The sequence below is a fragment of the Fringilla coelebs genome, assembly GCF_963513975.1.
Source record: "Fringilla coelebs genome assembly, chromosome: 23".
Lineage (NCBI taxonomy): Eukaryota > Metazoa > Chordata > Aves > Passeriformes > Fringillidae > Fringilla > Fringilla coelebs.
In genome coordinates this window covers 5,018,887-5,034,987 of record NC_140049.1, presented here as the reverse complement: position 1 = coordinate 5,034,987, position 16,101 = coordinate 5,018,887, and the positions used below count along the sequence as shown (strand labels likewise).

Below are 16,101 nucleotides of genomic sequence, written 5' to 3'. Positions count from 1 at the left end.
AGAAGAGCTTGTGATGAAAAATGGGGGTAATGTCTCAGTGTTTTGGGGAGAAAGGGGTTATCTGAGGAGGATGGCTGATTTCTAACGCAGCGCCCTCCCTCCCCGACCTGTCACCTTCAACACCTTCAGACCTTTATCTGCTGCTGTTGCTAAGGGACACTGAAGGTGACAAGACCTGTGGCACCCACGTGCTGGTGCAAATCTGATACTATCTTGGGGCTGTCACTGCTGTCCCCAACTCCAGCTGCTTCCCAGCTCTTCCCATCTCCTCCAGCAGGTCACTGATCCCAGCCCTCCACTCTTGGGATCAGCTCTCAGCTTCAAGAAAACCCCACAGCAGCTTCTGCAGCCCCAGCAGGGTTTCCGGCCCCGGGGAGCAGATCCCGCTTGTCCCTCCATGCTCGGATGTGGTGGCTGTCACCCACACATGGCCCTGCCGTTGTCACCGTCCCGTTGCAGCTGCGTCCTACCTTGTGTGTGTGTGTGTGTGTGTGTGTGTGTGTGTGTGTGAGTGTGTGTGAAGCAGTTTGCTTTGTGTGAAGCAGTTTGCTTTCAGTTTCCAGTCAGAGTGCCAAGCGCTTGGCACTGCCATGGATCACCTCGTGGCCACTAATCACTTCCAGTCGCCTGGAAAACAGGCAGTGAAGAGGAAAATCCCAGAGCTGGGAGTGGGGCTTGTTGTATGGCTCTGCTGGCCCCAGATCCAGCCCCTCACAGATCCCTGTGCAGGGATCCATCTGCACCTGTGCAAAGGGATCTGCTTGTGCAAATGGGGATCCGTCTGTGCACAAATGGACCCAGCCATGCACACGTGGATCCACCCATGTGCACAGGGATCTGTCCATGCAAACACGGAAATGTCCATGCAAACAGGGATCTGTCATGTACACATGGATCCACCCATGTACCCAGGGATCTGTCTGTGTGCATGTGGATCTGTCCATGCAGACAGGGATCTGTCATGTACACATGGATCCACCCATGTACCCAGGGATCTGTCTGTGTGCATGTGGATCTGTCCATGCAGACAGGGATCTGTCATGTACACATGGATCCACCCATGTACCCAGGGATCTGTCTGTGTGCATGTGGATCTGTCCATGCAGACAGGGATCTGTCATGTACACATGGATCCACCCATGTACCCAGGGATCTGTCTGTGTGCATGTGGATCTGTTCATGCAAACACAGATCTGTCCATGCAAACAGGGATCTGTCCATGCACACATGGATCCACCCATGCACTCAGATCTGTCTGTGCTCATCTGTTCACAGATCTGTCTGTGGACCCATCCATGCACAGGGATTTGTCCATGTCCATGCAGATCTACCATGCACACATATGCAGCTGTCTGTGCATGCACATCCCTACAAATGCATCTGCTTGTGCACGTGTGGGTCCATCCGTGCAGATGGATCTGTGTTCACGTGGGCTGATCAATGCTCATGGATCTGTCCGTGCACACCCTCGCTGATGCATCCATCCCTGCACGTTCTGATGGGTGTCCATCATGTCTGTGTGTCTGTGTTTGTATCTCTGTGTGTGTGTGTCTGTGTGTCTGTCTCTGTCTGTGTGTGTGTCTGTGGGCCTGTGTGTGTGCACACACGTGTGCGGGCTCAGGGCTGTGTGTGTGCCCATGGCTGCCGGTGCCCGGGGTGACCGTGGCCATCCAGGGCTGGTGTCTGTCCCTGGCACATCTGTGCAGATGTGTGTGTGAGCCCAGGTGAGCTCACCCGCGTGTGTTTGTGATAACGGGGGCTCACACACGCGGTGCCCCGGGCCGAGCCGTGCCGAGCTGATCCAATTCCGGGAAAGCCGAGCCAATCCGATCGGAACCGAGCGGCTCCAGCCTGACCCGAACGGCGCCGATTCGAGCCCGGCGGTGGCGAATCGAACCGACCGAACAGCCCGAGCGGCTCCGATCGGACCCGAACGGTTCCAGCCCGACCCGAGCGGTTCCGATCGGACCTGAGAGGTTCTGCCCGGACCCGAGCGGTGCACATGGGACCCAGCAGTGCCGGCCGGTGCCGCTCGGTGCCCTCCCGGTGCTGGCCCGGCCCGGGCCCCGCGGGGCCTGGCGGCTCGCCAGTGCTTTCTCATAAACCACATGCTGCCGCGGCGCTATAAAGGGGAGCGCGGCCGCGGCGGCGGCTCAGCCCGGCCCCGCTCGGCCCCGCCGCTGCCGCCGTCTCGCCCGCTCCGCCCGGCCCTGGTCCCACGGCTGCCCCCATGCCCCGCCTCGGAGCCAAGGTACGGCGGCCCCTCCCGCTACCCGCGGCCGCGGAGACCCCCTCAACCCGGCGCCCGCTGCCACCTGTGCGGGGTCCCCGCGGGAGCGGCGGCCCCGGGTGTCCCCTGCCCCCGTGGTGGGTCCCCTCCTCCGGGGGTCCCGGCTCCCGGCGGGGGATGCTCCAGCCCCGCCTCGGTTGGCGGTCGCAGCCCCGGACCCGCGCGGTGAAGCCGCGGCTCCAGCCCCGCTTCCCGGTTTCCGATTCCCGGTTCCCGCCTCCAGTCCGGTCACGATTCCCAGACCCGGCGTGGGGAGGCCCCGGCTTCAGCCCCGGCCGGTCCCCGGCCCCAGCCCCGTCCCCGGCGGGGGGATGCTGCAGCCCCGGCTCCATTCCCGGACCTGCGCGATGAGGCTCCCACCCCTAGCACGGCTCCAGCCCCGTCCCGGTCCCCGGCTCCAGCCCCGTCCCGGCTCCAGCCCCGTCCGGCTCCAGCCCGGTCCCCAGCGCGTTCCCGGCGGGGTGAGGCTGCGTTCAGCCGTGGCCACATCTCGGCGGTGGCCCGGGCGGCATCTTGGAGTTTCACAAGAGGGGAGGATTCCTGGATATCATCCAAGGGAAATTCCCCCCCACCCATCACCCAGGCACCCTCTCCCTGCCGGTGCCCCGGGAGGCGGGGGTGCACACCCACCCGGGGGTCCCCTCCACCCCCTCCTCGGAAATCTTGGCCCTGGGACAAGCCCCGTTTCTCACCGGGGTCCCGCCACGGATCGGGGCCTCCCCGCTTCTTTGCAGGGGGATTGGGAGGGAAAATTGGGACGAGGCCAGAGCTGCTGCATGGAAAGAGCCCGGCGGGTGCAGCTGGGGGGGTCTGGAGGGTGGGAAGAGGATTTTTGGGGATGGGTGGGTCAGTGTGTCAGATGGGCTCTGGAGAGCCAGGGCGGAGGAGGAGATTTGCAGGAGAGACGGAGAAATGGTGCGGGAGAAGGGAGAGGGGCTGGATCGGGAATGTGGAGGTGGCCAAGAGCCACATTCAGGCTTGTGTCACCGGGCCTCGGGAAATTCCCTGCTGACCTGGAGCTCCTAAAAATAGCAGGATGGGGATAGGCACGGGGTTGGAGGACCACATTCGGATTATCCCGCTGGACCGTGGCCAAGTCTCGGCTACCACAGAGGTGGTCACGCTGGGGGGTGGTGGAGAGGGGAAGGGGGCTTGGCGTGTGTGTGGGTTATCCCTGCTTCAGACTCTTCCTGTGTCGTGCTCAGGTGTGCCTGCTCCGCTGCTCCCTGCTGCCGTCCCTCCTCCTCCTCCTGCTCCGCATCCATGAGACGGAGCAGAACAGCTACTGCCAGCAGATCATCACGGAGAAGCACCTGGCCGAGCTGGAGGAGCTGGTGAGGGCCCTGCCGGGGCTGTGCCGTGGGATGGGGGCTCATGTGGGGCCGGGCGGGCACAAAGGAGCTCTTTTTTAGTGCTGAAATAAGGAAATGGGGCGATCTTCAGATCCCCTAGCGAAGCGATGGTACCCAGGAGCTGAGCATCCCTGGGCACAAGGGACAAGTGGGCACAGGGGGGAGACAGATGTCGTGCCTTTATCAAGGGTGGCCATGGAAAAGTGACGCCAGGAGGAACGAGAGGAGACGGAAGCAAGAGCGAGGCCGGGAAGGGGACAGGAGTGAGGCTGGATGGGCGCAGGGGCGCGGGGAAAGCAGCGGAGGGGCCGGCGCTGCGGGCTGCGGTGCTTTCTGGGCGGCTGCGCAGGGGTTAAGCAGAGGAATCCGGCTGCATTCCTGAGTCCAGCTGCTTGCCTGGAAGCTGGGCTGGCAACGGGGCTGTGGGTGGGTGGCAGGCAGCGAGGGGGGCCCGGCCGGGCGATGGAGCCGATCGGGCTGGGCGATGGGGCCGTCATCCCGCGTAGCCCGTGGGCAGCTCTGGGCGCTGGCAGCCTCCCCGCAGCACGGCCAGCCCTGGCCCCGTGGGATACAGCTGCCGGGGCCCTATCTCTCTCTCCGTGGCCCTTGGCTCACCTCCGAGCGGGGAATCACGCGGATGTTCAGGGGAGAAGCGGGAATCGGGGGCACGCAGGGATTTGCAGGGTTGTCGCAGATTAAATTCTGCCTGCAGCAAGAGGGGTGTGCGGGCGAGAGACGCGAACGGCGCCTCCGAGTCCCCGAGAGCCGCTGCGCTCCGAGCGCGGTGTAACCGCCGTGTCCGGGCTCGCTTCACCTCTTCCTCTTTAACCACCGAGCTGCGGGGCCAGGAGCCGCTCAGGGCGAGCTCGGCTTCCTCTGCCCGAGCCCTCTCTGCACAACACATCCCCGGAGCCTTTGCTCTCCGCCCAGGGATTAAAATTGGGTCCGCGGCTGTGGGAGAAAGGGGACGGAGCAGGTTTGAATGGAAGATGTGGTTTTCCTGCTGAGGATTGCAGCCCTCTCCTCGCCGATGGAGGAGCTGGCCCTCGCTCCAGCGCCTGCAGGATAATGGAGCAATTGTTTCCGGGACGGCATCCCAGGCTAGGAGGAGAATTGCCGGCCGGCAATTCTGCCAGCCCTCGCCCTCCCAGCCTGGGATGGCAGCCCGGAGGGAGAGCGTTTGCTTCGGGTGGGCTTTTCCTCCCGTTGGAAAGGGTCGTGGCACGGGCGGCCGGCAGCGCTGCGTGTGGGACCCCGGCGCTGTGCGATCCCGGAGAATGTGTGACCCCGGTGTCACGGCCACCTCCTGCACGGCAGGATGCTCTTTTGCAGCCTGGATTTAGAGGAGAGAGTGGTGCGGGAGAGACCCGAGGAGAATTAAGCAGGGCTGGGCTCTGCTGTGGTGCTGGCAGGAAGAGGAGGAGGAGGAGGAGGAAGAGAGGCGGGGTGGGAGCAGGCAGGGAAAGGCTGGAGAAGTTCTGTGAATTGGGGAGTGCAAAATCCTGATGGGAGCAGGAATCCTGAGCTCACTCCTGCCACTGCATCAACCTTAGGGATGTGCCTGTGTGAGGAGGAGGAGTGTGGGATGGGATGAAGCAGGAATGGGAGCAAAGTCCTCCTAGCCCTGTAGATTTGGGGGTCTCAGGCACCCCATGCATGGCATCTCTGGGGTGGCTGAACCCCAGCGCTGTCCCTGGGGTTGTGGGGTGACATCCTGCTTTGTCCTTCCAGGCTGACACCCAGATGCAGCACCCGGGCAGGGTCTCCTTCAAGTTCATTGACAAGATGCAGTTGGTGAGTGGTTTCTTGCTGGGGACAGTAGGGGACAGGAATTGGGGCTAGCTGGGGCATGGTGGGAGGTCCCCAGATCCCCACCCTCCCCTCTCATCTCCCTTTGCAGGAGACAGCCCAGGAGGGACGCATCCTGCTAGGCCAGGTGGCTTCCAAGTCCCACTTTGGGAACGCTGTGGGATTGTAGAAAGGCATTTGGTGCCTCTGTGCCTCAGTTTCCCCCAGGCAGAGTGGGACACCCATCCAGTAACCACTGTCACTTTCTGTCACTGTGTCCTTGCAGAATGACTCCATCTGCTATGTGAAAGCTGCCTTTCCCCTGATGGGCAAGATCCTGGAGAGAACAGAGTTCAAGGAGAACTCGTCCAACGCCCTGAAGATGCAGATGGTGCGCAGGATGTACAACCGCATCGATGAGAACGTGGACCCCTGCATCAGGGAGGAGGATGATGAGGAGAGAATGGTACAGTGAGCTCAGCCTGCTGGGGCTTTGGGCCTGGGTCCTCATCCTGGGGTGAAATGGGGTGTCCAGAGCATCCTGGGGAGAAATGGGGTGTCCAGAGCATCTTGGGATGAGATGGGATGAGCAGAATGTGCTGGGGTGAAATGGGATGAGCAGAGTGTCCTGGGGTGAGATGGGATGTGCAGAACATCTTGGGGTGAGATGGAGTGTCCAGAGCACCTTAGGGTGAAATGGGATGAGCAGAGTGTGCTGGGATGAAATGGGATGAGCAGAGTGTCCTGGAGTGAGATGGGATGTGCAGAACATCTTGGGGTGAGATGGGGTGTCCAGAGCACCTTAGGGTGAAATGGGATGAGCAGAGTGTGCTGGGGTGAGATGGGATGTGCAGAACATCTTGGAATGAAATGGGTTATCCAGAGCGTCTTGGGGTGAGGTGGGGTGTCCAGAGCATCTTGGGGTGAGGTGGGGTGTCCAGAGCATCTTGGGGTGAGATGGGGTGTGCAGAGCATCTTGGGGTGAGATGGGGTGTGCAGAGCATCTTAGGGTGAGGTGGGGTGTGCAGAGCATGCTGGGGTGGGTGTGTGGGCAGGGCTGTGGAGCAGAGCAGAGCTGGGGTGTGCATGGAGCCACGAGGAGCCAGCAGGTCGTGCCTTGGGAGCACTGTGGTATCTGTGGGGGTGACACTGGGCAGTCATGGAGCTGATGCTGAGCCTGGTGCTTCCTCCAGCTCTCACAGATGTGCTTCAAGGAGTTCACCACGTCCCCCTACGAGATGCTGGTGCTGGTGAAGGATTTCTTCCAGGACATCAAGCGTCTGCTGCAGGACCAGGAGACTTTTGAGAAGGATTGCAGCCGAGTCTATCGCAGGGTGTGCCCGGGACCCAAGAAGGCTGGATCCTCACCAGGTGAGATGCCAAGGCTTGGCCTCTGCCCAGTAAACCTGTGCCAGTCTGGGGGGCTTGGGCTCGCCTGCATGGAGCACCTTAAGAGTCGTGTGTCTGTGGGTGTGGCACGTGTCCACCTTGGCCCCTTTCCTGTGTCAGCGAGCTCTGCATCTGTGTCAGGGGGGAAGGGGCTGGCTGCCATTACAAGGTGGGATTTGGGCTAAATCCTGCTGGAACAAGGCAAGGGAGAGATGCTGAGGGGGACCAAGGAGGCATCAGGCTCGGCTCTGTCTCAAAGCCCCGATGCTGGCTGGAGCATAACTCGGAGAAATGGAGGGACTGCTGTGCCACCAACACGCTGCATGACCTTGGCTGTGTCACTTCAGCTGCCTCGTGCCTCAGTTTCCCCTGGCCAAGCCTTCAGGGCGAGCGTTGCTGCCAGGGTGGAAGAGCCCTGTGTTGCCGTCCGCGCTTCCGCGAGCGCCCGTGCTGTGTTTGCATGGAGGAGATGTCCCACTGTCACCCCGTGTTGGAGCTGTGCCGTGTCCTTGTGCCGTGGGGACTTTAAACGTGGCTCTCTGGCTCCTGCAAGCTGTGAATAACACACTGCCATCAGCTCAGGGGACCCGGTGACTCGGGTTTGCTTCATCCCACCCACTGCTTGTCACCCTCAGGCTGCCCTGCCTGCTCCTGCCTGTGCCCTGCCTCTCCCTTGCTCTCCCATTTTTTGAGGGGCTGTTTGACCCGCTTGCCCGGGGCTGCGGGGAGGGACGGGGACAGTGCCCCCGACCTCAGATCTGCTGCCTGTGCCCCTCTTGGAGGCTGGTGACCCCACGGCTGTCTCTTCTCTCTCCTTCTTTCAGGTGTGGGGACAGATCCTGACTGCAATTGCCTGTCCCCTGCCCTCCCTTCTGCCACCCAGCCCTCCCTCTCTGCTGCCACTGGCAGGGACACGGCACCCGCTAGCAGCCGGGTCCCTTCCAGCCTCCTCCATGCCACCCTCGCTGACTTAGAGGCCCCATCTCAGCCCCCCAGTAGCACGGACGGGGGCTCAGGGACCGAGGAGGTCCTGGCTGCCGGGCTAGGTGACACAGCGCTGGCGTTGGCCCCCGGGATGAAGCAGACAGCTCCAGGCAGCAGTGCCGAAGCCCTCCAGGATCCGGCCGGGACGCTGAGCCTGGCACTGGGCGACATCCCCGTCCTCCGCGGGGATGGAGAGCTGGTGGAGTGGGGCACCGGCCACCTGCCGCAGGATCCAGGCCAGCAGTGGGGAGGCTCCATCCTCCCGGACCAGCCCGGCGGGCTCAGGACCACCCCTCCGACAGCATCGCCCAGCGCCGGCTCCACGGGCGGCGCAGCCAGGATCCGTCCGGCGGCCGAGCCCGTCACGCAGCTCCGCTTCTCCAGGATGGCCCCGGAGCTGCGAGCCCCGGGCAGCCCCAGGGACAGGGCCAGGGCGTGGGGCTGGGGGCTCAGCCGGCTGCGGAGCCCCGAGGATGGCGGCGGGGCCGGGCCCAGCTTTGACTCTGGCTTTGTTCTGGGCGCAGAGCAGCGCAGGAAGGAGCCGCCCGCCAGGGAGGGCCGCCAGGAGCCCCTCATCTACATTACGGTGGCCAGTGTGGTGGCCGTCCTGCTGGCCACGGGAGGGCTGCTCTTCTACAAGTATAAATCCAGGGTAAGACCCCACCTCGTCTCCTCCCCGGGCACCAAGATTCTCTCCTGCCTCAGTTTCCCCACTTGTCTCTTGGCCAGTGTGGGTTGAGCCCCATTTTCCCCATAATTTTGAGACTTTGGGGGGATAATTAATTGGTGGTGCTGAGCGTGGTGAGAGGATGTTATTTGGGAGATTTGCCAACAATTAATTGGTGGTGCTGAGCGTGGTGAGAGGATGTTATTTGGGAGATTTGCCCCCCTGCTGCTGCAGCCTCCTCCCCTTCCCCAGGGCTCATTTCCCTCCCTCCACACAGGTCCTGGAGCGGCCGCTGGAGGATGGAAGCTGCGACCCCGAGGAGCCAGAGAGGAGGTGGGTGTGACAGCATCCTGAGTGAGGGGGCTTTGGGGACCCCCACCCTGGGCGACTCTGCTCTAACTCCCCATCCTTCTGTCACAGGGCGCTGCAGGGAGCAAGGGAATGTTCAGAGCTGGAGACTCAGGATCTCTGAGGTGATCGGGGGCTGGGTGGTACCTTGAAGGGCTCGGTCCGAGCTGTGAGGACAATATTGTGTCTCTGTTGGTGCTGACCTTGGCCACGGGCAGGGAAATTCTGGGTGGGAAGACATGGACAGGAGCAGGTCTGCGCCCCGGCGCTGCCAGCATGTGGTTTCGCAGCTCGTTAATCCATTACAGGCACTTTCTTAATATACATAGTATTTTTTCCTGTGGTTTTCGTGTGTTTCTCCCCACGCTGCCCTTCCTGGCAGAGCCCCAGCTCCTGCTCATCTCTCTCCTCCTTTTCCCAGGGCCCCAGGCAGGATGTGAAGCTGCTCGGGGGACGGATGCGGACGGAAGGAGGGTTGGCACGCGCCGGCCTCGCCGCGATCCCACCGTGATGCTGACACTCCCTCTTCCCTTGCCCCGTGCCGGTGGCCAGAGACTGCAAAAAACTGCCTGGCAGGGACAAAAGGATGGGGGGATGTGCCCTGAGTGGGACCCCTGGGCACCGGGAAGCGAAGGGCTGGAGCCATGCCTGCGGGCTGGTGTGACACCGCGGTGCTGAGCAGGACCATGGAGGTGCTGGATGTGGGTGATGGAAGCTGATCCCACTTGGACACGGCCAGAGCTGCATGAAGATGGAAGGGATTGGCTCCCCAAATCCTCTGGCTCTTCTCCCATCCCAGCAGAGTGGGTTTGGAGCAGCACCCATCGCCCCCTTCACCCTGCCTTTCCTGAGGCTTCAACTGGAGCATCCTGAATCCTGGGGGGGCCGGTCCTGAGACCCCCAGCCCTGACTTGCAACTCAAACCCTCACACTGTGAATATTTAAAGCCCACCCGTGCCCATGTCCCTGCACGGGGCTGGGTTTCGGGTGACCCTTGGCACCATCCCAATCCCTCCCCATCCTCCTGTTGTTAGGGCTTATTTTTTATTTTTTAGTAGAGTGGATGAAAGTCTTTATCCTGCACAAGTGTTCTGGGGGGGGCCGTGTGCCCCTCACAGGGTCCTCACCACGAGCTGGCCTCGCTGGGATTCCATTTCTTTGGTGACTGCGCTTTGGAGAAGGGAATGGGGCTGGGAAACATTGGATCCACGTGGGTGTAAGAGCTGGAACTGCCCAGCTGGGCACCCTGGGGCTTCTTGGCACAGCCCCACTCCCAGGCTTTGGGAAGAGCCTGGTTTGGGACACACCAGCCCTGGAGATGCCCCAAAATCCAACGGCTCCCTCCAGCCCCGGATGAAGCGTGGCCCACGCTGCTCTGGGAGTTTCAAGCATTATTTTTATATGAAGGATGAAAATATGGACAAACCCAACTGTTTTTAAAGAAAGCATCACTATTAATTTGGGGTTTTATATATATATATATATATATGTGTGTGTGTATTTATGACTGGCAGAAGGAGGGGGCTCCTGGGCGAGGGACTGGTGTAAATCAGGATAAAAGCCCTGATGCAGCAGGAAGTCTGGGGCCAAACTCCTGGTGGTGTAAGTCACCAGTTTACACTGTGGAGGAGCTGCTCCTAGGGGAGAAAACTTGCCTTTACCCATGTTGGATTTATTTTGCCTTTTTTTGTTGTTGTTGTTGTTTGGTCGGGGCTTTTTGTTGGTTTTGGGATGGGTTTTTTTTTTTTATACAATGAAATCCTGAAATATTTTATACAAAGTCATTTAAAAATCTATTTAAAGAAAATAATGGAAAACAACTTGTATATTTAATATTATTAATAAACAGAGAGGTGTAGCTTGGTGTAAGTCTGGGATGCAAGGGGGGACTGAGCTGTCTCAGCCCTGGGGCTGACTCCTGGTAGTGTTACCCTGACCTGCTTCCCTGAGGATGCATGTGGGAGTTCATGGCCACTGGAATGAGGGCAGAGGGATTCATCTGCCATTCCTGCCCCAGCTCTGCAGGCATTGCTGAGACCTCCAGGCTCTGGTGCTGCCCCCCCCCCCCCAAAATCTGTGTGAATGGTTGGGAAGCAGCTGTTTAAAGCAAACACACTCGAGGCAAAATTTCCTGGAGCACTTTGCTTAGAGTGACAGTCCTGGAAGAGGCATTTCCTCCCCCCCTGCTGCTCCTCCTGCTTCCCTTCCTTCTTTCCAGGAGGAGGGGAGCCCCTCATCCTGCTCCCCCTCCACACATCCAGCATCTCCAGGGGGGTGCCAGGGGGCTCCCACATCACCCTGGGTCCCTCCCAGCCCGTGGGGTGTGCAGGGTGAATGTCCCCATCGCTCATCCAAGGGGGTGGCAAGGGCAGGAGGGGATTTGGGAGCTTTCAGCGAGTGCCAGGGCTGAGCTGCTGCCTTGTTTGCTGACAAACAGGATTCCTCGAGGGGAGCTGACTCAGCCCAGCCCTTCCTCTCCCCAGCAGCAGCCGGGGGTTTCCCAGGTCCACATCCCCTTCCCAGGGAAGTGGGACCTATATATATCCTGCTGGATCCGTGCCACAGTCATTATGGTCAGATTTGGGGGGTGTTTGAGGCCGGAGGCTGCTCTTAGGGGTGGGCACCGTGCCCAGGTTTGGGGGTGCTGAGGGCAGTGAGTCCCTGGCCTGCTCCAGGGTGCTCCAGGATGCTCCAGGATGCTCCAGGATGCTCCAGGCAGCTCCACAGCTGCACAGCAGAGGGTGGCTGGAGCTGGATGGTGGCAGCTTGAAGCCGTGGCAGAGCTGGGGGCAGAGGTGGGAGCATGCTGGGCTGCTGGGGGCTGTGAGGAGCACCAGACCCCATCCCCTCTGTACCTACAGCCCACAGTCCCTCGTCCCTGACTTTTTCTGGCAGCTCTGTGTGCTGTAAAAGCACCTGGAAAATGCAGGAAAAAATAACTCTGAACTCTGTCTCCCTGTCTTCGGGTTTGGGCCAGGGGGGTCCCTCTGCTCCTCATGTTCCCAGCTGGTGCCTTTTCCCCACCCTGTGTGCGAGCAGGATGGGATTCCCTGCCCCGGGCACCTTCCACCCCCAGCCCCTGCAATCTGGGGGGCAAAACCTGCTCTCAGCCTCTCACTCAGGAACCCCTTGGGGCTCCATCCCAGTCCCTCAGCACTTGTAGGGGAGGGTAGAAAAGAACCCCCCATCCTGGGATTGAGGGGGCACAGAGGGTGGGGGCACCTAGGGGTCCTCCCTGGGGTCCCAAATGGGTGTTGGCACTGCAAAAAGTGCTTTGATGGCATGAGAACAGGGGGCTTGGGGGAAAAGATGGATGGTGGGAGGGGAAAGCATCAGCGAGAGGCTCCGGGGACCTGAAGCACAGGCTGGCATGGAGCGACACAGACTACGGTCACCTGGGGGTCCGGGGGGTCCCCACACCCCTGCTGCTTGTGGCACTGGCAGGGCTGGGACATCTCAGTCTCATCCTGTTGTTCCAAAACCTCCCAAGCACTCGGAGATCCCCGCGGATGTGCCGAGACCCCTGGCAGAGCCCCCAGAGAGCTCTGCCCACCCTGGAAGCCTCCCCAGCGCCGCCGCAGAGCTGCTGACGGGGCAGAAGCGGCGGAAAGGCCCCGCGGCCGCGGCTCCCGGGGCACGGCGGCTCCGGGACAGGGGTTTGGCCCAGGAACTGCTGCACGATTTAGGTGCCCAGAGGCCGTTTTGTGGCCAGACAAAGTGATTTTGGTTAAAAACCGTTATCTGCTCTTTCCCCATGGGTTTTAACCCACACGCTGATGTTTTCCCAGCCTGTGTTTTAAGGGAACAGCCCCGGGGAAGTGAAGGAGGAGCAGGGCTCAGCCCTAACCCCTCCCGGCTGCCTGGGGGGCCTTTGGGGAGGGGTCGGGGTGGCCCGGGATCAGAGCCCCGCCTGTCTGTCTGTCTGTCCTGGAATGTCCCCAGAGCTCTTGTGGGGACTCTGTGGAGCCGGGGACCGCGGTCCGGGATGCGGATAGGGCCCCTTAGTGTCCCTGAACCGGGACAGGTTGGTTGTGACCCTCCCCGGAATGCAGGAGACAGCAGAGCCCGCTGCACGACGATGAGGAGTGCGGGAGGAAGCCCTGGCCAGGCTCAGCACCCCCAAAAGGTGCTCAGCACCCCCAAAAAGTGCTCAGCACCCCCACGCTGGGCTGGGGATGTGGGCGGGTGAGTGCGGGGACGCGGCGGCTCCGCTCGGCTCGTTAATGGCTAATGAGGACCGGGAGGGCACTGCCCTGACCCCGGGCTGGCGCTGAGCCGCGGGGCCAGCACGGCAGAGCCTGCCCGGGGCCCGGGGAGCCGGCACCGGGGGGGTTAACACACCTGGGGATGGGCAAACACCTGGGGATGGAAACACACCCCTGGGGATGGGCACACACACACCTGGGGATGGGCACACACACACCTGGGGATGGACACACACACACCTGGGGATGGGCACACACCTGGGGATGGGCACACACACACACACACACACACCTGGGGATGGACACACACACACCTGGGGATGGGCACACACACACACACACACACACACACACCTGGGGATGGGCACACACACACCTGGGGATGGGCACACACACACCTGGGGATGGGCACACACACACACACCTGGGGATGGGCACACACACACACACACCTGGGGATGGACACACACACACCTGGGGATGGGCACACACACACACCTGGGGATGGGCACACACACACCTGGGGATGGGCACACACACACACACCTGGGGATGGGCACACACACATCTCGAACAAAACACACTCCTTGATGTTTTATTTTTCCACTGTTTTACTTTTACCCTTGTTTTATTCAAACTATTTTCCTGATTAATCGTGTTTTTCCTCCTGCTATGCTTCTTCCCTCTGAAAAAACACGATTTTTTTTTAACCTGAAAATCCTCATTCTTCAGCTTCAGCTTTTATTTCCCAATTAATGAATCAATTAATTTATGTCACTTATTTAGTTTCTGTATTTACTTGGAAAAATTATAGAAAAATCATATAATTTATGAATTAAATAAATATAATTTAGTTATTCAACATATAAATTTATGCACATTATACATATCCATAAATTTTTTTATACAAATTTTATAGTTTTATAATCACTTATAAATGTAAATGTATCTAACTTATAAATATAAATATAAATATAAATAAACATATTTTTGCACATTTCTCTATCATTAATATTTCATTTATATGGTTGCTATTTAATTTTCAAAGTTAATCTTTATAATTATTCGATTTAGTCTAAGTAATTAATTTAATTAGTTTAAATGTTTAAATGTAATGTATGTATAAACATTTGTATATAAATTTATTTAAGTTATGTAATTATTGTGGTTAATTGGGATTTGGCCCGCGCTGAGGTTCCACGCCCCATTTTAACCACGCCCCCACAATGACCACGCCCATTCACCATGACCACGCCCCCGCACATTTGGCCACGCCCCCTCAGCGCCCTCCCCTCCCTGTCCGCCAGGGGGCGCCCTGCTCCTCTCCCGCTCCCCGGCGGCGCCGCGCGGCCTCAGCAGCCCGGCGGGTGCGCGGTGACGTCACGGCGCAGTGACGTCGCGAGGCCCCGCCCCTGGCGCGGCGGCCGCAGACCCGCCGCAGCCAGCGCGCCGGCGGCAGCGCAGCGAGCGTGAGGGACCGGCCGGGCCGGACCGAGCCGCAGCCGCCCGCGGTGCTCCCCCCGTCCGCCCCGCCGGACCGTGCCCTCTTTCGTCCCGCCGGCGGCCGCGGCCCGCCCCGCGTTCCCCGCGCTTCAGGATGTCGGTGCCGGAGCCCGCCGGCGGCGAGGAGAAGCAGGCCAAGGAGGTGGAGGACGCCGAGAAATATTCCTTCATGGCCACCGTCACCAAGGCCCCCAAGAAGGTAGCGGGGCCAGCGGGGGGTCAGATCCTGGTTCTGGGGAGCAGCCCCCGGCTGTGGCGGGGAAGGACCCTCGGCTGGGGGGAGGCAGCCCCCGGTTGCCGGCAGGGGCCCTCCCCTCCAGGGGCACAACCTGTGGTGGGGAGCAAGGAGCAGCCCGTGGTTCGTGGGGAGAGCAGCCCGTGGTTCGTGGGGAGGGCAGCCCGTGGTTCGTGGGGAGGGCAGCCCGTGGTTCGTGGGGAGCAGCTCCCGGCTGCGGGGTGGGAGCCCCCCCGGTCTGGGAGAGGCCGTAGCCCCTGGTCGGGGGCCCAGCCCCGGTTGGGGTGGCGGATGCAGCCTCCGGTTCGGGGAGCAGCCCTCGGTTGGGGGGAGAAGCCCTCGCTTGTGGGGGGGACACGACCATGATCCGGCTCTGGGAGGAGCAGCCCCACAGGTGGGGGGTTGTGCTGGGAAAGCTGGGACTGATGCAGTGTGACGGTAACTGGGAAGCGGGGCTTGATCCCATTCGGGGGTGGAGGGAGAGTGGTACCGGCGAAGGGACTGGTCCAGTCTGGGGGTGGCAGATATGGGCCAGGAGGCTGCTGGCCCAGTTTGGGGTGGGAGGAAAGGGCTTAGGTACTGGGGAAAGAGGGGTCTGTACTGGGGTACAGCCCGGGTCCACATGGGGGTGAGGGGGGGAGCGGTACCTGCAGGGCAGGTTTTGGGGGGCTGGGGCCAGAGCAGGGACCCTGGCTGTGGCATAGGGGTGCCACAAGTGAGGACAGCATGACCCCAAGAAGGGGACAGGCAGGGTGGGCCCTTTTGTGGGACTGTGGGATGACTGGGGCTTTGTGGTGGGGACAAAGCAAGGGGGACCTGTTATATGGGAAGAGGCAGAAGCAGCAACCTGGAATCGGCTGTGGGTCAGTCAGAGAAGGGTGGCTGAGACATTTCAGAGTGTTGAGTTTTTTTGGGGACAGGAGTTTTGTTGGAGGTGTGGGTGGGAGTACCTTTGGGCTCAGGAAGAGGCTGCAGAGTCTCCTCAGTCCCCGTCCATCCCTGAAGGCCTCCCAGGAGCTCTGAGATCTCCCAGCGCTGCTCCCACAACCCTGTGGGGTGCTCAGATGGCACCGAGGGTGGGCGAGCGCTGGTCTTGCCCCTGCAGCAGGGTGTAGGACCCCAGTGACCTGGGGATCTGGCCCTGTGCTCTGGGCTCAGTGCTGAACTTTCAGTGCTGCCAGGGAGGCAGATCCATGTTCCAAGCCCTGCACAGATCTGTGCTGCTGAACATTGTGTTCCCCTCGGGGCTGCAGCCGCCTGGAAGCGGTGGATGTGAAGGCGGAGCAGTCACAGGGAATGGGAACATCCTCATTCTTTGGGGGAATCTCTCCTGCCTGCTC

At 60.6% G+C, this 16,101-nt stretch overlaps 2 protein-coding genes across 3 annotated transcripts in view; both read left to right on the top strand.

The window, feature by feature from the left end:
- Positions 1 to 2,148: 2,148 nt before the first annotated feature.
- On the top strand, positions 2,149 to 10,676 carry CSF1 (colony stimulating factor 1). The gene is made up of 9 exons (XM_084220715.1): positions 2,149 to 2,251; positions 3,496 to 3,624; positions 5,374 to 5,436; positions 5,717 to 5,896; positions 6,624 to 6,801; positions 7,644 to 8,455; positions 8,748 to 8,803; positions 8,891 to 8,943; positions 9,240 to 10,676. Exons 1-8 carry the CDS (start codon positions 2,231 to 2,233, stop codon positions 8,940 to 8,942), a joined length of 1,491 nt encoding a protein of 496 aa, XP_084076841.1. The 5' UTR covers positions 2,149 to 2,230; the 3' UTR covers position 8,943; positions 9,240 to 10,676.
- A 3,792-nt stretch (positions 10,677 to 14,468) lies between these two features.
- The window catches only part of AHCYL1 (adenosylhomocysteinase like 1), a gene marked incomplete at its 3' end in the record, with an annotated part of 28,332 nt that continues 26,699 nt past the window's right edge, over positions 14,469 to 16,101 (top strand). For both annotated transcript variants that reach the window (XM_084220531.1, XM_084220532.1), the window contains exon 1: positions 14,469 to 14,725. In XM_084220531.1, coding sequence (XP_084076657.1) covers positions 14,621 to 14,725 — 105 coding nt within the window. In that variant the 5' untranslated portion in view covers positions 14,469 to 14,620. The remainder of the gene's footprint in view (positions 14,726 to 16,101) is intronic.